The sequence below is a fragment of the Trachypithecus francoisi genome, unplaced genomic scaffold (genome assembly GCF_009764315.1).
Source record: "Trachypithecus francoisi isolate TF-2019V2 unplaced genomic scaffold, Tfra_2.0 Lachesis_group15, whole genome shotgun sequence".
Lineage (NCBI taxonomy): Eukaryota > Metazoa > Chordata > Mammalia > Primates > Cercopithecidae > Trachypithecus > Trachypithecus francoisi.
This window is the reverse complement of record NW_022681460.1, coordinates 56,577,656-56,604,191: the sequence shown is the minus strand read 5'-3', so window position 1 is coordinate 56,604,191 and position 26,536 is coordinate 56,577,656. Positions and strand designations below refer to the sequence as shown.

Here is a 26,536-nt window from a genome sequence, read left to right as displayed (position 1 = left end):
ATTATTGAGACAGAGTCTCGCTGTGTTGCCCAGGGTGGAGTGCAGTGGCATGATCTCGGCTCACTGCAACCTCTGCCTCCTGGATTCAAGTGATTCTCCTGCCTCAGCCTCACAAGTAGCTGGGATTACAGGTGTGTGCCACCATGCTTGGCTAATTTTTGTATTTTTAGCAGCGATGGGGTTTTGTCATGTTGGTCAGGCTGGTCTTGAATTCATGATCACAGGTGACCCACCTGCCTTGCCCTCCCAAAGTACTGGGAATACAGGCATGAGCCATTTTGCTTAGCCCAAGTATTATTTTTTGATTGAGCACCTTTTGTGTGCCAGGCATATAATTTACATGTTTTATTTGACTATTTCAACAGCCCTGGGAGGTAGACATTGGTTTTTGAATGTATGGCTAAAGACACAGCGTTTGGAATATTGTTCTTGTTTGTCACTTGTTAATAAGTGGTAGAACCAGGACTTCAGCGAAGATACTTGCTCCAAAGACATTTGCAAAACCACTGACACTATGCAAAATGACACAGGCAGAAAACAAACTTGAGGGACTTCTCAGTTTTGCTGAGAGGTGGGTGTATTTGTACCCAAGAAGTGCTAGATAAAAGAGAGTTTATACCTGTGGGCCTTATGGAAAACTGTGGTATTAGTAGAAGAGTAGTTTCAAGGTTAGTATTTTTTTTTTTTCATTTTGCAGAAGAAAGAACACCTGTATTATTCATTCTTGATGGTATTTGTTATATCATTTTTATACTGTTATGTAGATTGTATTTATTGAGCCAAGAAAGTTCATCTTTAATCTCTTTGCTCTTTAGTCTGACAGCAAGGGTCACATTTTCCATAATTTGCTCCAGGCCAGGGAAATGAACGCTGATCCCTGATCTGTGTGTGTGTGTGTGTGTGTGTGTGTGTGTGTGTGTGTGAGAGAGAGAGAGAGAGCACGTGCAAGAGAGAAAGGGTTTAAAAAATGTTATGTATAGGCCGGGCACAGTGGCTTGTACCTGTAATCCCAGCACTTTGGGAGGCCGGGGGAGGGGGGGCGGTGGATCACCTGAGGTCAGGAGTTCGAGACCAGCCTGACCAACATGGAGAAACCCCGTCTCTACTAAAAATACAAAATTAGCCGGGCATGGTGGCACATGCCTGTAATGCCATCTACTAGGGAGGCTGCAGCAGGAGAATCGCTTGAACCTGGGAGGCGGAGGTTGTGGTGAGCTGGGATCGCGCCATTGCACTCCAGCCTGGGCAACAAGAGTGAAACTCCATCTCAAAAAAAAAAAAAAAGTTATATATATATTTTGGCCAGGCGTGGTGACTCACGCCTGTAATCCCAGCACTTTGGAGAGGCCAAGGTGGGCAGATAACCTGAGGTCAGGCGTTGGAGACCAGCCTGGTCAACATGGTGAAACCTCGTCTCTATTAAAAATACAAAATCAGATGGGCACAGTGGCAGCGCCTGTAATCCCAGCTACTCAGGAGTCTGAGGCAGGAGAATTGCTTGAACCTGGGAGGCAGAGGTTGTAGTGAGCTGAAATCACACCACTGCACCCCAGCCTGGGCGACAGAGCGAGACTCCGTCTCAAAAAAAAAAAAAAAAAGTTATGCACATATTTTAAAGTAACTCTGTCTAGAAATTTTAAATTTTGAAGGGCCATATTCTTCCTTTATCTCTCCACAGTATTTAACACAATATTGAGCACTAAACTGAAGTGCAATACTAATTACATTGAATGAAGATTATCTTTTAAGGTACTTTAAGATGTAAATGTAGTTTTATTAAAGTTTTCAAAATTAAGTTTCGGAGTGCTTATAAAATAGCATCAAATAATGCTGATCTTAATACTTTTATTAAATGCATTATACATATATAATATAATCTTTTTGAGACAAGGTCTCACTGTCACCCAGGCTGGAGTGCAGTGGTGCAATCTCGGCTCCCTGCAACCTCTGCCTCCCGGGGTTCGAAGGATTCTGGTGCCTTAGCCTCCGGGAGTAGCTGGGACCACAGTTAAGTGCATTATATTTATGCGCATTCAAACATGAGGAAACTATTCTTGTTTTAGTTACTTTTAAATTAAAATTTAATTTTCTTTTGTTAGAGCCGGGTTTCGCTATGCTCAGGCTGGAGTCCACAGGCATGATTATAGCTCACTGCAGCCCCCAGCTCCTGGTCTCTAGGGATCCACCCGCCTCAGCCTCTGGAGTAACTGGGACTACACGCCACGCTTGGCTTACCTTTTTTAAAATAAAAAAAAGTCTAGGTAGCATTTGTCAAAATTTATAAAATTAGGCCAAGTGTGGTGGCTTATGCCTGTAATCCCAACACTTTGAAAGGCAGAGGCAGGAGGATCACTTGGAGCCAAGAGTCCGAGATGAGCAGGGCAACAAAGCGAGACTCCCACACTTAAAAAAAAAAAAAAAAAGTCACACATGAGCTGGGCACGGTGACGGGTACCTGTAGTCACTAGCTACTCGGGAGGCTGAGGCGAGGCATGGAATTTCAGAATTTAACAAACTCGGTCCAACATTTTTTTTTTTGACAATATTCACAGAATCAGGAATTCCTAAGTCTGAAACGGATTCGAAAACTTTTGCAGACAGGCAAACTAGAAAACAATGCTGAGCCCTTGTGGAATAGTGGCTGCTATTCCTAACCATATGGGGCCTCTAATGCTGCAAATCAAGGAAAAAAGAATGCTGCTTTTTTTGTTGTTGTTGTTGTTTTGTTAACTACACATGTGAAGAGGCACACAATCAGCTATGCTATTTCTTTGCACAAGCTGGAAAAAGGAGAGTATGAAGTTTCGTTGTTAACAGGACATCCATTTAACAGGAGGGGGAAGGCTGTGAATTGTTCTTCTCTAAGTTAAAATGACGCTATCCGGTCCTTTCTCCATAGACAACTGAATAAGAGATCCTCTGTCTGGGATGTCACCATCGCGGCCACTCCGGTGACCGTTTCCCGGGGAGCTGCGCGGGTCGGTGGTGCCAGCGCCTCTGTGCTCCCGGCGGCTTTCCCTGTAAGACATAATGGGACTGGGACGTCCACTTCCGGCTCAAACGAAGTTCAGACGGCTCGCAAGCGGCGCGGTGCCCGGGTGCTGAGGCCGTCCCGAGCCAGGAGACTGGAGGCCTAGGCCCGGCACTGTGGGCATCGTGAGCACCGTGGCGCGGTGGGGGTCTCCCGGGGTGGCGGCGCCTGGGGTGCGAGCAGGTGGCTCGGGCAGGCGGCGGCTCCGGTGGCGGGTGGCGCGGCGGCCCGCGGCGGGGCGTGGGGGACGCGAGCCCTGAGCCGGGGAAGGAGGGCGGCCGAGGGGCGCCAACGGCCGGCGGCCGGGGCCGGGGCGGTAGCGCCGGCCGGGGAGGCGCCGCTCGCCGCGCCGGGTCACGTGGCGCGGTCACGTGGCGCGCAGCCGGGCCGGCGGCGGCGGCGGTGGCGGTGGAGGGAGGCGGAGACTCGGCCGAGACGCTGGGGGAGGCGGCGGCGGCGGCGGCGGCGGCGACGACGACGACGCGGGGCTGCCGGAGGCGGAGAGGCGCGGAGGAGCCGCTGGGGCTGCCGCCACGGCCGCCCGGAGGTGAGCTGGCGCGGGGCCGCTGTCGCCGCCGCGGCGGGCTGGGCGCCGCGCAGTCCCGCGGGAGGGGGCGCCGGCCCGAGCGCCATCCCTGCCCCGCCGGGCGTGTGTCCCCCTGCGGCGGGCCCCGGGGTCGGCGCGACGAGCTTGGAGAGCGCGGCGGGCAGGGGTCGGGGCGGCGGCTGCGGGAGTCTCGGGAGGGGGCGGCGCGAGGGGGCGTCTGACCCGGGCCCGGCGGCCGTGGCCGCTGCTTGGCTGTGGGAGCCTTTTGTCTCCGCGTGTGAGAAAATGGGGCGAAAGCTGAGCGCGGGGCGGGCGTGCGTGTGGGGTGGTGCGTGTGGTGTGTGTGTGAGATCGGGAGGCGTTTGGCTTGGAGCCATTTTTTTTTTTCTTAATTGTGGAGACAGAAAATCCCTGAAAACGGTTTCCCCAGGGAGACTGGGCTGCGCTCCTCCTCTTCCTCCCCGGCGTCGGGCCCGAGCGGCTTCCCCAGCCGCGCTGCCACCTCCCCTGCCGGCCGGTCTCCCCAGCCCGCCCGCCCCACCTTTCGCGAAGCCCCCGGGCAAGCCGGGTGTCTGCAGAGCGGGCCCGGTCACCTGTCGTGGCAGCTGCATGGAAATCCCGGCGCTTCTGCTGTCTGGAGTCTGTGCTGTTTCCTCTGGCAAATCACGGAGATTCTGCTCCCAGCCAAGCCTTCCTCTTTGCCATGCGCTCCACAACACAGAGCAGGACGCCGATTCCAAAGTTTGACCCGCTTGGGGTAATTAGCTGGAAGGTGTCTACTTCTTCCTGTGGCGACACCGCTTCAGGGGTGGGAAGGTGAGGGTGGCCTGGCTTTGTGGAAGGAAGTGAGGGTGACACGGCCCTCTCCGGGGTTGATGTCCGTTAGGGACCTATTCCTTCTACCTGCTGAACTGCCCTTGTCATCAGAAAGTCTCTTAAGACTTTCCCGTCGGGGATAATCAACTCTCCTCGCCAGGAACTGTCTTCTGGATCTCTTTGGGGTCTCCCCCACCCCCCTTTTGTTTTACAGTAGTTCAGCACCTTAAGGGTATCCATTAAGTCATTGCGATAGGCAGGTTTATGAAAAAGCGCAGAGGAAGTTATTTCGAAGGTTTTGAAGAACATAAAAACCCGTTGTAGGGGTGGGTGTGAGTCCCTTCCTTTATGCCTCTTACTCCGTGTCTGGGGTCTCCATTTCTCAGTTGAAGTTCTTGCAGACAAACCCGCTGGGAATGGTGCCGTGGTCCTGGAAAGTTCTCCCCGGGCTGCGCAGCGCCAGATTGCTGGAGTGTGAGATTGTGATGGATGACAAGTGATAGGGCACCTTGCACATAGCCAGGCTGCAATCCAGAGAGGCCATGGGCACACTCATCTCACGTTGTGCAGTGATAGCCACGTTCTGAATGGGAGAGTCACAAGTGTCCTGTCTTCTAGTGAAGTCCTTGTTAGATAACTGGCATGGAAGTGCTGATATGAATAAATTGTGAATAGCTAAATTTGATGTTTAGTTCCTCAGTTGAAAGAATAGTACTTAATTTGTATGACAGTTGTTAGACGATGTGAATTTCCTTTAAGAATTTTAAGAGCTGTATATTAGGGCTGTGGAAGTAGCAGGTTTATTTATTTTTGGTTTTGTTTTTTACATTATGTGGGGAGGTGTTGGCTTCCAAAGTTAAAGTCCGTAGTGCTGAATTAGAGGGAGGAGTATGGGGAAAAATTTTTTCAACACAATGGAACTTTCATACATGGAAGATGATTAGGAAGTCATGATTGCTTCCCGTGGTTGAGAAATACGAACTTTATGCATTTACTATTGTTTATTTTAAAATAATGTCCTCTTCATTTAGAAAGTTTGTGTGTATAAATCATATTTAAATCATATTTACCTTTCAGCCTTGCATATGGAGTTCTAAGAATGCTAGTTTGGTTATTCACAGTTTTTTACCTACCAAAACTCTGAATAGAAAAAGATTTTTAACCCATAAAGCAATGTGTGGTACCTGAAGCCTGTTTTAAATGGAATCATCCAACATTGACGCTGAGATGGTGAGTAATGAAAGGAGGGTCAGGCCAAATTTCAGCCCTCTCACTGGATAGTTTATAGGACAGTGGGAAGCCCAGGTTTTCTTTTTGATTTTGCTATAGATTCCAGTATCTAAATTCAGGAAGGTTTGTGGAGTGGCTACCATGTGCATGGCTAAGCTAGGTGGGAATGTTTCTTCATCTCTTCTACTCATTTACAGCATCAACAAACAATTCCTGGAGAAAGTGAAGATAGAGTGGCTCAACTATGAATGTGATTTGTAAAACGCATTTAAACATTGAGTACAACCTCTTAAGCAATGCTGTGATTTAGTTACTGCATGGGTTTCTATTTAGGATTCTGTGAAGCATTTCAATATTACCAAAAGCCTTACAGAAATTGTACATTTGTCTGTAGTTGAGACTGCATGGAATATGTAATTAAAATGTCAATTTTTAAAAATTTGGCTGAGATAGTGTTAATTTAGTTTCTAAATCCTAACATACTGATTTTTTTGTGGTAAAGTGTGCATACCATAAAATTTATCATCCTGGTTGGGTGGGGTGGCTCACGCCTATAATCCCAGTACTTTGGGAGGCTGAGGCAGGTGGATCCCTTTAGGCCAGGAGTTCAAGACCAGCCTGACCAACATGGTGAAACCCTGTCTGTACTAAAAATACAAAAATTAACTAGTCATTGTGGCACACACCTGTAATCCCAGCCACCTGAGAGGCAGAGGTGAAAGAATTGCTTGAACCTGGGAGGCTGAGGTTGCTGTAAGGTTGCAGTGAGCAGAGGTTGCACCACTGCACTCCAGCCTGGGTGACACAGCGAAACTCTGTCTCAAAGGAAAAAAAAAAAACAAATTTTAAGTGTATGGTTCAGTGGCATTAAGTACATTCACGTTGTCATGCAGCCATCACTTCTGTCCAGAACTTTGTTCAGATTCCCAAACTGAAACTCCAGACCTGTTAAACCCAAACTACTTGTTTTCCCCTCTCTGCATCCCTTGGAACCCACCCCTCTATTTTCTATCTCTACGAATTTGACTACTCTAGGTACCTCATGTAAGTGGAATCACACAGTAATTGTCCTTTCATGACTGGCTTATTTCACTTAGCATGATGTCCTCAGGGTTCATCCATGTTATAGCATGTGTCAGCATTTGCATCCTTTTGTTCTTGCTGTTGTTTATAGAGACAAGGTCTCACTATGTTGCCCAGGCTGGTCTTGAACTCTTGGGCTCAAGCAGTCCTCCCAGCTAGGCCTCCCGAAGTGCCCGGTTTACAGGCATGAGCCACCACGCCCAGCCGAATTCCCATCCTTCTGAAAACTGAATAATATTCCGTTGTATGTATATACCACATTTTGTTGATAAACGTTCTAGATTTTTGTATACTAAGTGTTAGTAACTGTGGTACTTCATGATGATCAGGAACTTTGTATTTGACCTTAGTGAAAAGACCATGAGGCAATGATCAGGAACTCTGACTAGAAGTTATAGAACACTTGTTTTATTAAAACAAATTTAATTAAATGAGTTAAAGCAAATTAGTTATTATTTAATGCGTAGCAACTCTTTAAAATAAGGACCCATGGGGAATAAAACCAATAAGTGTGTTAAATCCTTGGTGGGTCCTATCACTTCCCTTCTATATGGATGATGACATTTATAGCACATCTTTCTGAAATTGTGGCTGATGCAGATGTTGTGGTTTTTAATTCCAGCTACAGTGGTGGTATATTTCGCTGAATGGAAAGATATATTCATTTATAGGACTCCTTTAAAATTCAGTAAATCTTAAAGGGAAATATAGGTAAATGTTAATAGAATTCCAGTATGGAAAAAGTCTTTCTAAGCTTAACACCAAATGGAAACCTATAAAGTAAAAGATTTGACAGCAGTTTTTACAGCGTATGTTATTTTCAGTGTCTGTATAGTGAAGAATGGCATGAGCAAAACGACAAATGACAAACTGGAAAAATATGTGCAACATATATTAAGCATCTCAGTTTATATAGAGCCATAAAAATCAATGAGAAAAAGATGAACAGTTCATTAGAAAAATGGGCTAAGGACATGAACAGATCTTTTTTTCTTTACATTTCAACTTTTTTTTTTTTTTTTTTTTGAGACGGAGTCTCGCTCTGTCGCCCAGGCTGGGGTGCAGTGGCAGGATCTCAGCTCACTGCAAGCTCTGCCTCCCGGGTTTACGCCATTCTCCTGCCTCAGCCTCCCGTGTAGCTGGGACTACAGGCGCCTGCCACCTCGCCCCGCTAGGTTTTTGTATTTTTTAGTAGAGACGGGGTTTCACCGTGTTAACCAGGATGGTCTCGATCTCCTGACCTCGTGATCCGCCCGTCTCGGCCTCCCAACATTTCAACTTTTTATCATGAAATCTTTTTTTTCTTGTGGCCATTCATTTAGTTAAGTGAAGAACATCAGTGTATTAAGAAGGTCCCTCTTTATCACATGATATTTCTTAGCAGATATTTTGGAATGCTCAGAAGATTACACTTTCAGTCACCTAAGGCCTCCTAAGACATAATTTAAAGTGGGACTTGAACAGAAGTGTCTTCAGACTCTAACTGAAATAGTAGTAGTAGTTTCTGTTTAAATCCTGGAAAACCTTAGATAAGGCTTGTGAAACTGAAAAAAGATCAAATCAGCACACACAGATAAAGGATACAACAGATACCAAGATGGGTAAATGCCCAATTGTTTTCTTTTTTTTTTTTTTTGAGATAGGGTCTTGCCCCATCGCCCAGGCTGGAGTGCAATGGCCCCATCTGGGCTCACTGCAAGCTCCGCCTCCCAGGTTCAAGTGATTCTCCTGCCTCAGCCACGTGAGTAGCTGGGACTACAGGTATGTGCCACCACACCCAGCTAATTTTTGTATGTTTAGTAGAGACAGGGTTTCACTGTGTTGGCCAGATTGGTCTTGAACTCCTGACCTCGTGATCCATCTGCCTCGGCCTCCCAAAGTGCTGGCATTGATTACAGGCGTGAGCCACCACACCTGGGCGTATTTTCAGTCCTCATAATCTGTACAAAGCTATGAGGCAACCGGTAGACCATATCTCACTAAGCAGACTTTGAGGAAGATGTTTCCCATTTGAAACACAAGAAATTATTTATGAAAATATGGAGATGAAGAGGGAGAAGTTCTGTGCTTCTTGCTGTGTTTACCTTTATTATATTCCTTTTTTTTTTTTTTGAGACGGAGTCTCGCTCTGTGGCCCAGGCTGGAGTGCAGTGGCCAGATCTCAGCTCACTGCAAGCTCCGCCTCCCGGGTACATGCCATTCTCCTGCCTCAGTCTCCCGAGTAGCTGGGACTACAGGTGCCTGCTACCACACCCCGCTAATTTTTTGTATTTTTAGTGGAGACAGGGTTTCACTGTGTTAGCCAGGATGGTCTCGATCTCCTGACCTCGTGATCCACCTGCCTCAGCCTCCCAAAGTGCTGGGATTACAGGTGTGAGCCACCGCGCCCAACCTGCTGTTTCTTTTTTGTTGCTGGAGCCCCTGCAGGTTTCTGTTGTCTTGGGGGTATGATGTTACTTGTAGAGGCAGATAGTGTTGCTGCACTGCCAGGTCCTGGGGAGGTGGGTGGGCTGCTCACAGTTTTACTGGCATCCAGTTCAGATGAAGCTCCTGCAGTTGCTCCCTGGGTCCCTTTTCCAACTGATCCTTCTTTTTACCTTTCCTTCTTCCCCAGATAGAAAGAACATTCTCGCATTGGCAGCCATCTTTCTGGATCTGGGGTAACTTTTGGGTCATAATTCTTAGGCAATTTTCCCTTCTTTTTCTTTTTCAAATCTCCCTTTCTTTGTTCCTTTGGTTGACTATCTCTAGTAACTTTTCCACCCTTCCAAATGTACGTAGTACCAGGAGAATTTTCAAGAGCCTCAACATCTACTTTTAGAGACATACTATCTGATGATGGCAAGTGTTTACTAAGAGCTTTGCCTTTCTCTGGATCTACAAGTGAGTAAGCAGAAATAAGCTGTGCCAGGGTGTGAATATCTTTTGGATTTTGTTTCCATAGCTGTTCTAGGTCACTAATTGCCTCCTCCTCCTGCCCATATTTGGGCTTGAAGTTTGCAGCTTCTCTTATCAAGGACAAATGAGCAGGAGATTTGAGCTGATGGTTTTGATACCACCGGATAGCTTGTGTGAAGACATCAATGGTACTATTAATATCTTCTTTGTGGCTATACATGGTCGCTAATGCAGACACCATGCCTGGTTTCTGCATTAACTCCTCTATGCTTCTCAATATTAGACATGCTAAGAAATATTCTCCTGAGAAATTTTCAACTGTGCCATGGTCAGCTTAATTTCAACTGCATTTTCTTGATGCTGATCTGAAAATTCCTGAAGCAACTCTATTGCTTTTGTGTGCTGCTTTTCACACAGAGCTGGGCGGCTTGGATTAACACAGGTTAGAGATACTCGGGACTGTGGGACTGTAAATAGGCGGATATTTTGAGGCATTGTTTGGCCTGGTTTGTGTACATAGCAAGTAATGCCTTGTTAAATTCTTTTCTTTTCTTTTTTTTTTTTGGAGGCGGTGTCTCGCTCTATCACCCAAGCTGGAGTGCAGTGGTGTGACCTCGGCTCACTGCAACCTTTACCTCCCCGGTTCAAGCGATTCTTCTGCCTCAGCCTCCCTAGTAGCCGGGACTACAGGCATGCGCCACCATGCCCGGCTAATTTTTGTATTTTTAGTAGAGACGGGGTTTCGCCATATTGGCCAGGCTGGTCTCGAACTCCTGACCTTGTGATCCGCCTGCCTCTGCCTCCCAAAGTGCCGGGGTTACAGGCATGAGCCACTGCGCCCAGCCAGCTTTGTTAAATTCTATAGCTTGTAGTTGTTTCTTGGAAAGCTTAAACTCTACTCTTTCCGCATTGGTTAATTTCACTTTCTTCTTGGAGTCAAAGACATTTTGGTCCTTGTTAATGGTAATGATGTTATTTGCAATTACAGTTAGTCACCCCACATCGGTTGGTTTTAGTTTTATTATTTGATTGTAAAGTTGCAAAGCCTCCTCTGTTCGACCCTGAAGCTGCAGGATATAGGCCATCTGACCGTGAATGATGGCCAGTCCTGCCTGTGGGTCTTCCTCAGTCCCATCAGTGCCTTCTGATAATGAATGGTGGCAAAGACCTTCAGCTTTTTGTAGGATTTTCATGGCCTGGTTCAGCTGGCTGTGGATCAGTGCGCATGCAGTGTTGTAGCACAGCTCATGTGTGCCTTCTTGGAAGCCCAGGCTCTCTGGAGCCACTTTTTCCCAATTGCTTTGAGCTGCAGCAAATGCTGAAGGGTTTGTTTTCCTCTCCTCATCATAATCATCGTGGGAGTTTCAGACGAGATCTATTTATGCTGCTAAATATTCATCATAGCATTCCAAACGGTATAACACTTGTCCATAAAGCTCCTTCAGTTTTTCTGTCTGCTGGTTGGCACTTTCTATTGTCTTCAAGGCATTCTCAATTCACCTGTACTTGCAATACACCTTTTCAAAGGAGAGAGTTATTGGCTAACAGTTTGGTGCAAGTATTGATGACATTCAGGGCTTCCTTGAAACTTCCAGTCTGGATAAGGCATACCACTTTACAGTGCATGCCAGTTACATCATCTTTGTTGATCTGCAGTATCTTATTGACAGTCTTGAGAGCGCTCATGAAGTTGCCGTTCTGGCCTTACCGGTTCGCTTCACTCCAAAGTGCAAGCACTGAAACTCCACCCCGCTGCTCACTGTCACCCAGGCTGGAGTGCAGTGGCACGATCTCGGCTCACTGCAACCTCCACCTCCCGGGTTCAAGCAATTCTCTTTGCCTCAGCTTCCCAAGTAGCTGGGATTACAGGTGCCCGCCACAACACTCGGCTAATTTTTTTGCTGTTTTTAGTAGAGACAAATTTAGAGATAATTTTGTCTGTAAATATTTTAGTATATGTCTCTAAAAGGAGAAGACCCCTTAAAATACTTACAATACTATTATCTTACCTTAAAATGTTTTTTCTTAGTATCATCAAATATCCAATCAATACTCCTTGACTGCAGTATATATTTGTGTGTGTGTGTGGGCGTGTACGTGTCTGTGTGTTTACATCATGTCATATATATTTATATATGTATGATTGTTTGAATTAAGATCCAAATAAGGTCCATACATTGCAATTGGATGGTTTAAAATCTCTTTTAACCTATAGGCTCTCTATCTTTTTTTTTTCTTTGCAAGTTTTTATTGAAGAAATTGAATTTTACTCTTTGCGTCCTTGTAATGTAAAATACGTTCTTTTCTTTCTTTTTTTTTTTTTTTTTTGAGACTGCGTCTCGCTCTGTCGCCCAGGCTGGAGTGGGCGATCTCAGCCAGATCTCAGCTCACTACAAGCTCCGCCTCCTGGGTTTACGCCATTCTCCTGCCTCAGCCTCCCGAGTAGCTGGGACTACAGGTGCCCGCCACCTCGCCCGGCTCGTTTTTTGTATTTTTTACTAGAGATGGGGTTTCACCGGGTTAGCCAGGATGGTCTCGATCTCCTGACCTCGTGATCCACCCGTCTCGGCCTCCCAAAGTGCTGGGATTACAGGCTTGAGCCACCGCGCCCGGCCATGCTCTTTTATTTCTTATGTTTCCAATACATTGGTAGTTCATTGTAGAGCTTTAATCAAAAGAATCCAATTTTATTTTTTTGTGAGGGTAGGATTATTTTCATCAGGAAGTCTGATTTCTTTCTTTTTGTGAATTAGCAACCATTCTTGAATGTTAACTTGGTCCATGAGTTCAGGAGGGATTACAATATGGTTACATCCTATCATTTAGTTATTAGCTGAAATATATATTTGTGTATGTGTGTGTGTGTAGAAATTCTCCTTTGTCAATTATTTGGTTACCTTGAGGTATAGAGAGTATAGAAAGGGTATGAAAAGTGTCTGATTATTTCCCTTGATTTACCAGTTTTGAAAGTTATGATTTGGCCCCTTAGCATCCTCTGGTGGTGGTGGATGAGGGTTTTTAATTTTTTTGCATAACATTATGAACACCTATTTTAGCATATGTGGTGTGTTTCAGTCCATTGCAGTTACTGTCCTTTTGATGCTCAAATTGCCCCCTCTTTGGGCAGTGGAGGCTTATTTAGGTTGGCCCCTGAGTCCTTCTGACGTATCTCTAGTAATCTCAGAACTTCCTTGCTTTATGGTATGATGAGATGTTTCAGGTTCATCCTGTATACTTTCTGTTTCAGACATGGAATCAGAGCAGACCACTTTTAAAAGAAAAAAAAAATGTGCAATAAACAAAATGTTCAGTTTTACTAGTCATTAAATAAATACAATTCAGAGCAAAAGTAGATACCATTTGTTATGGACTGAGTATTTGAGCCCTGCCACCCCCCTTCATATGTTGAAGCCCTAAGTCCCAGTGTGATGGTATTTGGAAGTGGGGTCTGTAGGAGGTAATTAAGGTTAGATGAAGTCATGAGTGTGGGGGCCCTCATATGGGGTTAGTGTCCTTAGAAGAAGAGACATCAGAATGTTTGCTTTTTCTCTCCCCATGTGAGCACACAGCAGGATGGCAGCTGCCTATAAGCCATGAGAAAAAGCCTCAGAATGAAACCTACCTTGCTGGTACCTTGATCTTAGACTTTTAGCCTCCAGAACTTCAATAAATAGATTTCTGTTGTGGCTGGGCATGGTGACTCATGCCTGTAGTCCTAGCACTTCGGGAGGCTGAGGTGAGAGGATCACTTGAGCACAGGAGTTTCAGACCAGCCTGGGCAACATAGTGAGACTTTGTCTCTATTTGTTTATTTTTTGTTCAAATAATGATAATTAAAAAACCCGTAAAATAAACATAAAATAAATTTCTGTTGTTTAAGCCACTCAGTCTATGGCTTTATGGCAGCCTGAGCAGACTAAGACAGTATTTTTTAATGATTATGTTGGCAATATAATTTAGACAGAATTTTTTTATTTTTTTGGAGACAGGGTCTCACTTTGTCACCCAGGCTGGAGTGCAGTAGTGCAATCATGCTTACTGCAGCATGGCCTCTTAGGTTCCAGCAATCCTCCTCTTTTAGCCTTCTGAGTAACTGGGACTATAGGCATATATCACCACACCTGGTCAATTAAATTTGTTTTTTCTTTTTGTAGAGATGAAGTCTCACTATGTTGCTCAGGCTGGTCTTGAACTCCTGGGCTCAAGGGATCCTCCTGCCTTGGCCTCCTGAAGTGTTGGGGTTACAGGTGTGAGCTACCGCACCCGGCCTAGACCCAGTTTAGGCCTTTATGGATTTGAAGTGATTTGGTAAAGTTGAATATATGGTATCACGTTATGATGACTTCTGCTGTTCCTTCTCTTGGTAATCTTATTATTTGGGCATCTCCTGTTGTGGAATGCGAATGATAAGGATGATGGTAATTCTCGGTGCTGGTGCAGATGAAGGGAGGTATGTCCTCTCAGCCTAAATAAACATTGATGCACTCATTCCAGATAGCTGCTGTTATGTATCACAATGCAAAGTGTGCATAGCCTTCTACCCAGGAAGTCCACATTTAGTGGGAATTTATCCTGAAGAAATAATAGGAAATGTTAGAACAGATATGTGTGCATAGTAAAGAACAGCAAATAACCTTAGATAAGGAATGATTTTTTTTTTTTTTTTGACACGGAGTCTTGCTCTGTCGCCCGGGTTGGAGTGCAGTGGCCGGATCTCAGCTCACTGCAAGCTCCACCTCCTGGGTTCACGCCATTCCCCTGCCTCAGCCTCCTGAGTAGCTGGGACTACAGGCGCCCGCCATCTCGCCCGGCTAGTTTTTTGTATTTTTTTTTTTAGTAGAGACGGGGTTTCACTGTGTTAGCCAGGATGGTCTCGATCTCCTGACCTTGTGATCCGCCCGTCTCGGCCTCCCAAAGTGCCAGGATTACAGGCTTGAGCCACCGCGCCCGGCCAGGAATGATTTAAATAGATTATATTATCTTCCTTGCATGCAGCCGTTGAAAGTGATGACGTGCATTTATAGTAACCAATCTGGAAAGATACCCATAATATATTATTGAGTGAAAAAGATGGGTTCCATAAACATAGGCACAGCAGTTAGAAACATATAGGCACAGAAGATGCTGAACAACTAGGCTTTGAAGGCTGAACTCAGAGGAGCTTCAGAAACCACCTGATAGATGTTTATTTAGGTCATCATGGTCTCAAAGACCGCACCAACTGCTTTAATTCTCCTGTCATAAGATTCAAATTTCCTGGACTGAGCATATGATTGACCTTGGGTAATTTGCCTACCCCTTAGGGGTGTGTGTGTGTGTGTGGTGTGTGTGTGTGTGTGTTTATTGCTCTCAATTGACATTTCCATAAAGACCATATAGAATGTGGACGGACTTACAAGGAGAGTTGAGGTTATTTTAACCAAAGAAAGGGGAAGACTTGCCAGGAAGACAAGGAGATAGATGCTCACTACCTATTTAGCTAAAATTAAATACATTCTGGGTGGCTCTTGCCTGTAATCCCAGCACTTTGGGAGGCCAAGGCGGGTGGATCACAAGGTCAGGAGATTGAGATCATCCTGGCTGACACGGTGAAACCCTGTCTCTACTAAAAATACAAAAAATTAGCCGGGCATGGTGGCAGGTGTCTGTAGTCCCAGCTACTCGAGAGGCTGAGGCAGGAGAATGGCGTGAACCCAGGAGGCAGAGTTGGCAGTGAACCGAGATCACACCACTGCATTCCAGCATAGGCAACAGAGTGAGACTCCGTCTCAAAAAAAAAAAATTTAAATACATTCTTTGCTCAGAAACGTTAATCACCACATCTCCATAAAATCACTGCAAACTCTGATAAATATGTGCTTTCTTTTCCCTTTAACCATCTCTTTAACATGTTAGGATCTATACCAGTGAGCCAGCTCTACTTGGTTTCTTGCTTTCGTAGAAAATAATTGGTGAAAATTAGAATTTTGAATTCATGGATTTAAGAAATTACGCCCTTTTTCCTTTTAAATGTGGCTAATTTAGAATCAGATATTTTTTCTAATGTAAGTAGAAATAACAGTCTCTATACTTACGTGGTGTCAAGGATACTCACATGTGAGAGGAAGAGTATTTTAAGGATAGAATTGAGATGTAGTGTTTATGGAAAGCTCCAACAGTAATGATGTGCTAGGTTATAGAGTGTAGGAAATTATTCTGTAGGTATGCAGAGGTGCTGTGCAGAAGATACAGATTTATTTGAACATCTTTCTCACTGTTAATTTTAATCAGAAACACAATTAGAGTCAAAATGGATTTGAGAGAGCTTTGCAAAAGATACACACTATAATGTAAGATACTGATTTCTCACTTTTTAAAAATTAAAGGCTCAATTTAGACTGTAATGGATGGGAAAGGATTACCATTATTTCTAATGTTTCTTCCTTTTGTAGTTTTAACATGTATCCCAGTTTGTAATGGGCATGTTAGATCCCCTGGGATAAAGTGCCTGTAGTGTCTAATCTATTAATGTCTGGTTAAGTCCAAGAAGTTGATCCTTTACGTCAATCATGGTTTATGAAAGATTTTTATGAAAGATTTTAAAATATTTTTATGAAAGAAAGCTATGAAGTCTTATAGCTTTCATTTGTATATTTCAACTGTTGATCCAGCTGGTTACTAGTTGGGACACTACATTCTGAAGACTCATTTGTATCTGCTTTCCAAAACTGTTGCTCAGCAAGTTTGAATTCTACTTAAATGTTATAGACTGTTGTCACTGGGTTCAGAATTTTTTCATCCTACTGGATGTTTCTTTTATTAGTTTCTTGTCAAAGACAAAAGGAAGATTAGTTTAAACTTCTTGAGTCAGTTATACCTCTGATTTGTGTGTGTGAATAATTTTCAGTCCCAGTTAGGGAAGCAAGAGTTTTGTGTAGAAAACTCTTAGAGGACCATGTTATTCTCCCCTGCAACTGTGCCTTTCCACTATCTTTGGCTATTAAGAGTGTGTTTACCTCCACGGGGAAATACACATCATTGTTAGCAACAGCTATGGCAAAATGGTAGTGTCAGAGATCCTCAGACAACACACTGAGCTGTTAGTGCTGGGGCAGTTTTAATATTCATGAACAGTTGATCAGCAGTGATGTCACTAGAGGCTGAGAAAATATACAGGATTATCTTTACATGTAATCAGTTTCTTAAGCTTCAGATGACCCTCTTAGCCCAAAACCAGAGGCACAAATTCAGCTCCAGTGGTTAGAATATCAAGACCTACATCATAAGAAGTTAGGCTTATGCTGTGCCCACAAAACCCATCATCCAAAGCTGACATTTTCAGCAGAGTTACTGTTTAGAGTTGTTAAATAATCAGAAAATTTAACTGTATGTTAACAGTCAGATTAGAGAATGCAATATTAAATGTGATGCCTGGCCGTGCATGGTGGCTCATGCCTGTAATCCCAGCATTTTGGGAGACTGAGTTGGGAGGATCATTTGAATCCAGGAGTTGGAGACCAGCCTGGACAACAGAGCCAGGCCTGGTCTTTACAGATGATGAAAAAATTAGCCAGGCATGTCGGTGCACCTGTGTCCCCGCTACTCGGAGGCCTGAGGTGGGATGATCACGTGAGTCTGGGGAGGTCGAGGCTGCAGTGACCCATGATTGCACCACTGCACTCCAGCCTAGGTGACAGAGCGAGACCTAGTCTCCAAAATAAATAAATAAATAAATAAATAAACAGTGATGCTTGGATTTAATGTATCTGAGAGAAAGAGGTTTAAAGAGGTTGGGTTGCTCAGGCGTGGTGGCTCAGATGTGTAATTCCAGCATGTTGGGAGGCTTAGGTGGAAGGATTGCTGGAACCCAGGAGTTGGAGACCATCTTGGGCAACATAGCTAGACCTACTTCATCTCCACAAATAATTAAAAAATTAGCCAGGTATGGTGGCATGTGCCTGTGGTCCCAGCTAGGTGGGAGGATCACTTGAGCCCAGGGAGATCAAGGCTGGGTGACAGAGTGACACCCTGTCTCAAAAAAGAGGTTGGGGCGTAGGAGAAACCCGTAAGATGAATGTGGTTGACACTGAGGTCACCTTTTCCAGGCTTTACAAGTAATTTGAGCCTTTTCCATTTTTATTCTTGTCATATTTTCCCATGAAATGAGAAACTCAGTCTTATGTTTCATATGTAAAAACTACTTTTTTGAGTTAATTTTCTGTTGCCTGAATAATGAAATAAATAATCTAATATTTGAAATGCTTGGGGTTAATACATAATAACTCTTTTTTTTTTTTTTTTTTGAGACGGAGTCTCGCTCTGCCGCCCAAGCTGGAGTGCTGTGGCCAGATCTCAGCTCACTGCAAGCTCCGCCTCCCGGGTTCACGCCATTCTCCTGCCTCAGCCTCCCGAGTAGCTGGGACTACAGGCGCTCGCCACCTCGCCCGGCTAATTTTTTTTTTGTATTTTTTAGTAGAGACGGGGTTTCACGGTGTTAGCCAGGATGGTCTCGATCTCCTGACCTCGTGATCCGCCCGTCTCGGCCTCCCAAAGTGCTGGGATTACAGGCTTGAGCCACTGCGCCCGGCCAATAACTCTTAATAAAAGACAGAAAGCTCACATTTTGCTTATCTTATTCCATTAGTAATTATTTTTAATACTGGGACAGAAGTGAGAATGAAAGTGGCACACATTGTGTTTTGTCTTTTTACCCAGCTTTGCCTGTGAGGGACTCGGGAATAAATTAGGTAGTGTAGGATTGGGATGCTGCCCAGAATCTATCTGTTGTAGCTTACTCTAATGCATCAGTTCCCAGCATTTTTGGATTTATGACATTCTATTTGTGTTTAATTTTGCATCTGCCTCCTCACAACTTCAATGGCTGTGACAGCCAGGTCTGTGTTATCAGTGGAGAGCAAAGTGCTGATAGGAACTCCACAAATTATCTCTCTCATTCAGTTTTGTCTTAATTACATCAACCTTTAATTTAATTTAATTTTATTTTATTTTATTTAATTTTATTTAATTTTATTTATTTATTTTTTTTGAGACGGAGTCTCGCTCTGTCGCCCGGGCTGGAGTGCAGTGGCCGGATCTCAGCTCACTGCAAGCTCCGCCTCCCGGGTTTACGCCATTCTCCTGCCTCAGCCTCCCGAGTAGCTGGGACTACAGGCGCCCGCCACCTCGCCCGACTAGTTTTTTGTATTTTTTAGTAGAGACGGGGTTTCACCGTGTTAGCCAGGATGGTCTCGATCTCCTGACCTCATGATCCGCCCGTCTCGGCCTCCCAAAGTGCTGGGATTACAGGCTTGAGCCACCGCGCCCGGCCAACCTTTAATTTTAATGATCACTTTCAGACTTTTTCTGGACCATTAACAACCTGCTCAATTACATTGCTATATGGAATATGTTTATTTAAAATTTTTGACCAATTAAAATGCCCTGAAAATTTTTGTGATATGGTATAAAAAGTAGTCAATGGGCCGGGTGGCTCATGCCTGTAATCCCAGCACTTTGGGAGGCCAAGGTGGGCGGATCATGAGGTCAGGAGATCGAGACCATCCTGGCTAACATGGTGAAACCCTGTCTCTACTAAAAATACAAAAAAAAAAAAAAAAAAAAAAAAAATAGCCGGACGTGGTGGCGGGCGCTTGTAGTCCCAGCTTCTTGGGAGGCTGAGGCAGGAGAATGGTGTGAACCCAGGAGGCGGAGCTTGCAGTAAGCGGAGATCGCGCCACTGCACTCCAGCCTGGGGGACAGAGCGAGACTCCGTCTCAAAAAAAAAAAAAAAGGTAGTCAATGATAGTGAGTGAGAATTGTATTTTACGTGCATTTTTGTAATATTAAGTATCATTTGGTCCCTCTTAGGCTAAAACTGCTTCTTTTTTTGAGATGGAGTCTTGCTTCATCACCCAGGCTGGAGAGCAGTGGCACAGTCATAGCTCACTGCACCTCGATTTCCCTGGCTCAAGTGATCCTTCCACCTGGGCCTCCCAAAGTGCTGGGATTAAATACATGAGCCACCATTCCTGGTCATAATGCGTTTTCTTTTCTTTTTTCTTGTTTTTTGAGACGGAGTCTCACTCTGTCGCCAGGCTGGAGTGCAGTGGCACGATCTCAGCTCACTGCAACCTCCGCCCCCGGAGTTCAAGTGATTCTGTCTCAGCCTCCCAAGTAGCTGGGACTACAGGCGCCTGCCACCATACCCAGCTAATTTTTGTACTTTTAGTAGAGACTGGGTTTCACTGTGTTGGCCGGGATGGCCTCGATCTCTTGACCTCATGATCTGCCCGCTTTGGCCTCCCAAAGTGCTGGGGTTGATTACAGGAGTGAGCCACCATACTCAGCCCCAAAATGCTTTTCTTTTTCTTTTTTTTTTTTTCTGAGGCGGAGTCTCGCTCTGTCGCCCAGGCTGGAGTGCAGTGAGCGGATCTCAGCTCACTGCAAGCTCCGCTTCCCGGGTTTACGCCATTCTCCTGCCTCAGCCTCCAGAGTAGCTGGGACTACAGGCGCCCGCCACCTCGCCCGGCTAATTTTTTGTATTTTTAGTAGAGATGGGGTTTCACCGTGTTAGCCAGGATGGTCTCGATCTCCTGACCTCGTGATCCGCCCGTCTCGGCCTCCCAAAGTGCTGGGATTACAGGCTTGAGCCACCGCGCCCGGCCCCAAAATGCTTTTCTTTACAGAGATACATAGAAGCAATAATGTTTATGAGATGCTTTGAAATCAGCTTTCTGTAAATTTATTGTAAAATAAAGAAGTCTCAAGATTGACCATGTGATTCAGAAATGGTAGGAGTATTGTTCTTAATTCTGAGAGCCTTGGGATACCACATTTTTTCTTCCCTTTCTTAGTGTTTCACAAATACCTTGGCTGACAGATGGTCATATAAATGGAATCTCCTTGGCTGTCCTTCACGCATGTTTAGAAAGAAAAATGGCATGTGATTTTACTAATAGGGAATTGATCTGTTACTCTGATGCATACAAGACAGTCAAAACTTGGGAGATAAGGCAAGCACTATCAGGTAAATGATACCAATGATCTGTGGAAGTCAGTTTAAGCCAATGACTTCACACTTCTAATTTTCATCAGTTATTCATTGTTTATTACCAAACCTTTCACTAGATTGTTAATGACTAGCAGAATTGGTTTCGCTCCTTTGGTGTTGAGTGGTAGAGTGGACCCCAGATGAGATGTTCCAAGGAGGCAGACACGGGAGGCTGGGCTCATTCACAAATTAGATCACAAAAGAGCCCCAAGAAGTTAAGATCTGGTTAATTCCTTTCTCTTCATTTTGTGTCTACCTGGCCTTAAGTACTGTCTGTTACCACATAATATTATTTTGAGAAGCACACTATTAATATTTTAAAGCATGGTTTATCTAATGTTGTTGGAAGATTGTTAATCAGCTGGGATGCATACCTTCAGCTACTGAATTTTTAGTTCGATGGTTTAATACGGTCGTACTCTTCTGTGTGAAAAATATTTTGTTTCTTGGCTTCTGTATTCATGTGTGGAACTTCATTGTCATGTGAGATTTATAACCTTCTGCCTCTTAATTCTTAATATAACATAACTAATATTTTTAATATGATTCTAACTTAGACTTAATATATACTATTTTTTATATATAGGGATATTTGAAATAAGTACACTCTCTTCTAATTCTCTGATCTCCTTATACATTTAAAAACACACAGAAGTGACAATAAAAAAATTCCTGAGACAGATTGGCTCTAATGTAAACTGCTAACTGAGTTATAGGTAACTGTATTTTATTTTAAAAGATACTTTTTCTTTGGATATGTGAGTCTTTCTAAAAGTCCAGGTAAATGGGGCTCCAGGTGGGAAATGACTGCTCACCTGCATTGAAGCTTTTCCACTTCCCTCTTCTGGTGCTGATTGACTGGTGCTGAAATTTGAGTCCAGTTTTGACAGTGCGGAGTCTTTGCACTCCTTGGCCTTTTCTCAGGACCCCCACTTCTGGTTTGACCAGATCACTATCGTAGGTACCAAGTAGCTAAGCTCGACATACTGAGCTCAAAGAGGAAAGGTTTTACATTCTAGAAGATTTTGGTTAGGAATGGTCAGATTAAACAGAGGTTAGCTGCATTGAAGCCCCACTTTCTCTAGCAGAACTCTCAGGCTGCAGAGAACCCAAAGAGTTGTATGGTTGGGATGAAACATGTAGTTGAAGGAGATTTTGAATGTGAGTTTGGACGGTTTTGAAATGTGTGAAGCAGTTGTAGCAGATAGAGCATGTAGGCCTGTAGCCTTTCGTTTTTTTAAGTTTATGGAGTTTACTGTGTTACTGTTTTCACCTCTTATGTGTATACATATTTTTCATGGTTGGTTGCCTTGTAATTCTGTGTTCACGACATATTTTGACGTGTACAAGTTTATTCTATGTAGTCAAACCTGTCGATCTTTTTTCCATTGTTTCTACTTTGATGATTTGCTTAGAAAGTCTATTTCCCATGGAATTTTTTTCTCTTTTTTTTTTTCTTGAGCAGATGTTGGGTATTTTTAATTTTTTTATAAGGTTTTATTTATTTACGTTTTTAGATGGAGTCTTGCTCTGTCACCCAGGCTGGAGTACAGTGGCATGATCTCAGCTCACTGCAGCCTTCGCCTCCTGGGTTCGAGTGATTCTCCTGCCTCCGCCTCCTGAGTAACTGGGGCTGCAGGCATGCACCACCACACCCAGCTAATTTTTGTATTTTTAGTAGAGATGTGGTTTTGTCATGTTGGTCAGGCTGATCTCGAACTCCTGACCTTAGGTGATCTGCCTGCCTCGGCCCCCCAAATGCTGGGATTATAGGTGTGAGCCACTGCATCTAGCCATAAGCTTTTTATTTTGAAATAATTTTGAATTTATAGAAAAGGTAAAAAAAAGTACAGAGTTCTCATATAGCCATGTCTCAGCTTCCTCTAATATTAGCATCTAATCTTTTTTCTTTTTTTTTTTGAGATGGAGTCTTGATCTGTTGCCAGGCTTAAGTGCAGTGGCGCAGTCTCGGCTCGCTGCAACCTCTGCCTCTCAGGTTCAAGTGATTCTCCTGTCTCAGCCTCCCAAGTAGCTGGGACTATAGGTGTGCACCACCACACTCAGCTGATTTTTGTATTTTCAGTAGAGATGAGGTTTCACCATCTTGGCCAGGATGGTCTCGATCTCTTGACCTTGTGATCTGCCCGCCTTGGCCTCCCAAAGTCCTGGGATTACAGGCGTGAACCACTGCGCCCGGCCAGCATCTTGCATAACTAGAGCATTTGTCAAAACTAAGAAATTAACATTGGTACGTTATTATTAATTGAACACCAGACTTCTTTCAGATTTTGCCAGTTGTTTCTTTTTTTTCCCTTATTTTAATGAAAGCAAGTCTATTAAGGAAGTAAAGAAACAAAAGAATGGTCACTCCATAGGCAGAGCAGCCTGGTTTTTTCACTAATGTACTTTTTCCAGGGTACCACATTGGATTTAGATGGGGTGGGTTTTTCTGTCCACGTTTGTATAGAACTTTACAGCTTTACAATTCAGTGTCCTTTCACACACATACGGTAATTTAGATGGAAAATAATCTTGGGCATTGTCTCATTAGATGCATCTGCTCCATGAAGCTTACGTGTTGGCAGGGGTGCTGCTCTGTATGTGTGAGGCCACAAGAAACTTGGGCATAGAAATCCCATTCAAATTGTTAGTCCCTGCTTCTGTTTTCCATTATTTGTTCATCTTAATTCCCTATGATGTGTTGCTCTCACTCTGCTGTCTTGTTCTTCTTTTGCCTGGACCTGAGTGGAAAATTAGGATATGTTGTTGCTGATTTTTAAGTCTAGGAGAGAAAGTCACCCTCATTGTTAGGAATAACATATTCCTATATGTCACCCTCCAGGATCTAGGTGCGAGGCATGACTAGTCTTCCAACTTTATTGCCTAGACAAGACATGTTGCCTGGATAAACACGTGTCTTACTCTTCAGATAGGTTTGAAAATCTATGTGGCCTGCTCTCCTGTCTCTGCCTTGCTGTAAGTGGAGACAGATGGAACTAAGAGATGGAGAGGGCAGGCAGGGAATTAGGCAGGGCAGGCTGCACGTTGGGTGGCTTCATGTCAGGTGTGCTGCCTGGTCAAAATATCATTAGTAGGGAGGCTTAGATGCCTCTGGATTTATTATCTTGTGGCTTCTCAGCTTACACCTGTTAATGTTAGTTGACCTGAGTTTTCTCATGGGTGACCAGTAGTAGCTTCTATTTGTGCATTCAAATAATCTCCCCTCTTTCTAACTAAAACACTTTTTTTGATTTTCTTAACATTTTCTGACCTATAAAACACCACCGCCCTGCCTTTCCATATAGAAGATAGAATCTGCGGGGCACGGTGGCTCATACCTTTAATCCCAGCACTTTGGGAGGCCAAGGTGGGCGGATCACCTGAGATCAGGAGTTCGAGACCAGGCTGGCCAACATGGCGAAACCCTGTCTCTACTAAAAACAAAAATTATTAGCTGGGCATGGTGGCAGGCACCTGTAATCGCAGCTACTCGGGAGATTGAGGCAGGGAGAATTGCTTGAACCCGGGAGGCGGAGGTTGCAGTGAGCTGAGATCGCCCCACTGTACTCCAGCCTGGGTGACAGAGCAAGACTCCGTCTCAAAAAAAAAAAAAAAAGAAAACAGTGAGAATCTGATTATGCATGCCTATGGAGGAGGGGTCAAGGAAAGAGTGGAGAAAGGAATCCTGGTTTTGGCCTCCAACCAAGTCATTAGTAAATCGATGGAGACAGAGTCTTGCTCTGTGGCCCAGGCTGGAGTGCAATGGCATGATCTTGGCTCACTGCAACTTCCGCCTTCTGGGTTTAAATGATTCTCATGACTCAGCCTCCCGAATAGCTGGGATTACAGGAATGTGCCACCATGTCCTGCTAATTTTTGTATTTTTAGTAGAGATGGGGTTTTGCCATGTTGGCCAGGCTGGTCTCGAACTCCTGACTTCAAGTGATCTACTGGCCTTGGCCTCCCAAAGTGCTGGGATTACAAGCGAGAGCCACCACGCCCAGCCCCCAGAAACACCATTTTTAAGGTAGATGTCCATTAGTAGATTACACATACTTCAGTTTGGCCAGATAAGAGTGTTGGCCTTTTCTCCAAGGAGTTTTTCTCAATGGTTTGTGACTTTTTCCATTGTAAGTAATAATCATTGCTTACTTACGTTTAACACCTAGTTTACAAAGTATTTTTCCACATATGCCATTTCATTTGGTCTTCACAGCAACCTTGCACAATATGTCAGCACATATTTTCATAATTTGTGAGAAAACTAAGGCTGAGATTTGCCTGTAGTCATAAGATGTTAAGCAGAAGTCTTGAGACTTGAGTCTGCATCTCCTGATTAAAAACTTCTGTGTCCTGGCCAGGTGCCATGGCTCACGCTTGTAATCCCAGCACTTTGGGAGGCTGAGGTGGGTAGATCACCTGAGGCAGGGAGTTCCAGACCAGCCTGGCCAACATGGTGAAACCCTGTCTCTACTAAAAATACAAAAATTAGCTGGGCATGGTGGCGGGCACCTGTAGTATCAGCTACTCAGGAGGCTGAGTCAGGAGTATCGCTTGAACCCAGGAGGCGGAAGTTGCAGTGAGCTGAGGTTGCACCACTGCACTCCAGCCTGGGTGACAGAGTGAGACTCTGTCTCAGAAACAAAACAAAACAAAAACAACAAAAAAACTCTGTGTCCCTTCTCTTACTCACTCACTCCCACTGTGGCCTCCTGTCTACATTGGTCCTGTCATGTTTATGGATCCCCCTGCAGGTGATGCTGGTGGGGGCTTTCTCTTGGCAGTTGTAGACACTGTTGGGGACCAGAGCATGTACCCCAAATTGATAACCGGCAGACCCTGTCGAGTGCGCGTCTAATGTTCTTTCTTCCTTTCTTTTTAAGTAGAATTGGAATTTTGTTTAGAGAGCCTCTTGTTCTCTGTGTGACTCTGGGGAAGGTGATCTTATCCCTAGCACTGGGGTAAATCCTGACTGGTTTCAGCTAGTCACATGGGTCCCATTCTCCATAGGTAATGACTGTAGGGGTGAGCCAGAGACCTAGTTCTGGTCAATGAGATTAGTGGGAGGTCTGTCCAGAGGTTCTGGAAAACTCAGCCTTACAGCAACAACACTAGGAAAGGTGGCCTTTTCTTCCTCTGAAAGTTGTCATGTCTGGGTGTGGTGCCTGGAACAGTTACAGTTGTTTTGCTGCTGGTCTGAGCATGAAGCCAACATCAGGGAGAGGACTGAGCCAAGTCAACAGCAGAGAGAACTCTGCAGAGCCCTGGTGCACCATGCCTGGCACCCACTCATCTTGGACTTGTTCTGTGAAATAAATTTTCTTATTGTTTATGCCAATTTAAGTTAGGATTATCTGTTACTTGCAACCCAAGATGTGCTAACTGATGCAATAGCTTTCATTCATTTCCTCATTGCATGAAGGAGAAGTACAGGGTATAAAGGCAGAATTGATTTAGTCAGAAGGTCAGAGGTGGCTTCCTTGGGGAAATACAGAGCCCTTGGTGGGAGAGATCCCTTTTCTTGCTGGGCCTTGTGTGCCACATTTAAGGATTTTGGTCTTTATTGCAAGAGCAGAGCCTCTTATTGGTTTAAGTACTGGGCTATTGCATGAATGCAGTGAACTCTTATTACTTAAAGTAACTCTTTAGTTACTTAAGCTACTCCTGCTAAAGAACACTTTGGCTTAACATTCCAGAGTTGAGTTTGATTTGCTGAGCAGGCAAGGAACAGTCAGTGGTTAAGGCTCTGATGATTAGTAGGTGTGTCCAGAAAGCACAGGAGAACATCTTTGCTTGGAATCTGATGAAGTGAACAGCCCAGATTGTTTTCTTTTTTCTTTGCCAGTGCATGCATGTGTGTATGTGTTTCTGTATGTATGTGTATGTATAAACTGTGGTATGT

At 44.4% G+C, this 26,536-nt stretch overlaps 2 protein-coding genes across 2 annotated transcripts in view; one reads left to right on the top strand and one right to left on the bottom strand.

Moving 5' to 3' along the window:
- The first annotated feature begins 3,418 nt into the window (after positions 1–3,418).
- Positions 3,419–26,536, top strand: part of TULP4 (TUB like protein 4) — a 290,551-nt gene continuing 267,433 nt past the window's right edge. Inside the window, exon 1 of the mRNA XM_033234932.1 lies at positions 3,419–3,578. The gene's annotated coding sequence lies outside the window, so the exon portion shown is untranslated. The remainder of the gene's footprint in view (positions 3,579–26,536) is intronic.
- LOC117097229 (signal recognition particle subunit SRP72-like) lies at positions 9,101–10,081 on the bottom strand. The gene has a single exon (XM_033234936.1). The coding sequence runs from the start codon at positions 9,859–9,861 to the stop codon at positions 9,301–9,303; it is 561 nt and encodes a 186-aa protein (XP_033090827.1). The 5' UTR covers positions 9,862–10,081; the 3' UTR covers positions 9,101–9,300.

Excerpts from the sequence above, each read along its gene's own strand:
- LOC117097229 (XM_033234936.1), bottom strand. The coding sequence starts at position 9,861 with ATGCAGAAACCAGGCATGGTGTCTGCATTAGCGACCATGTATAGCCAC.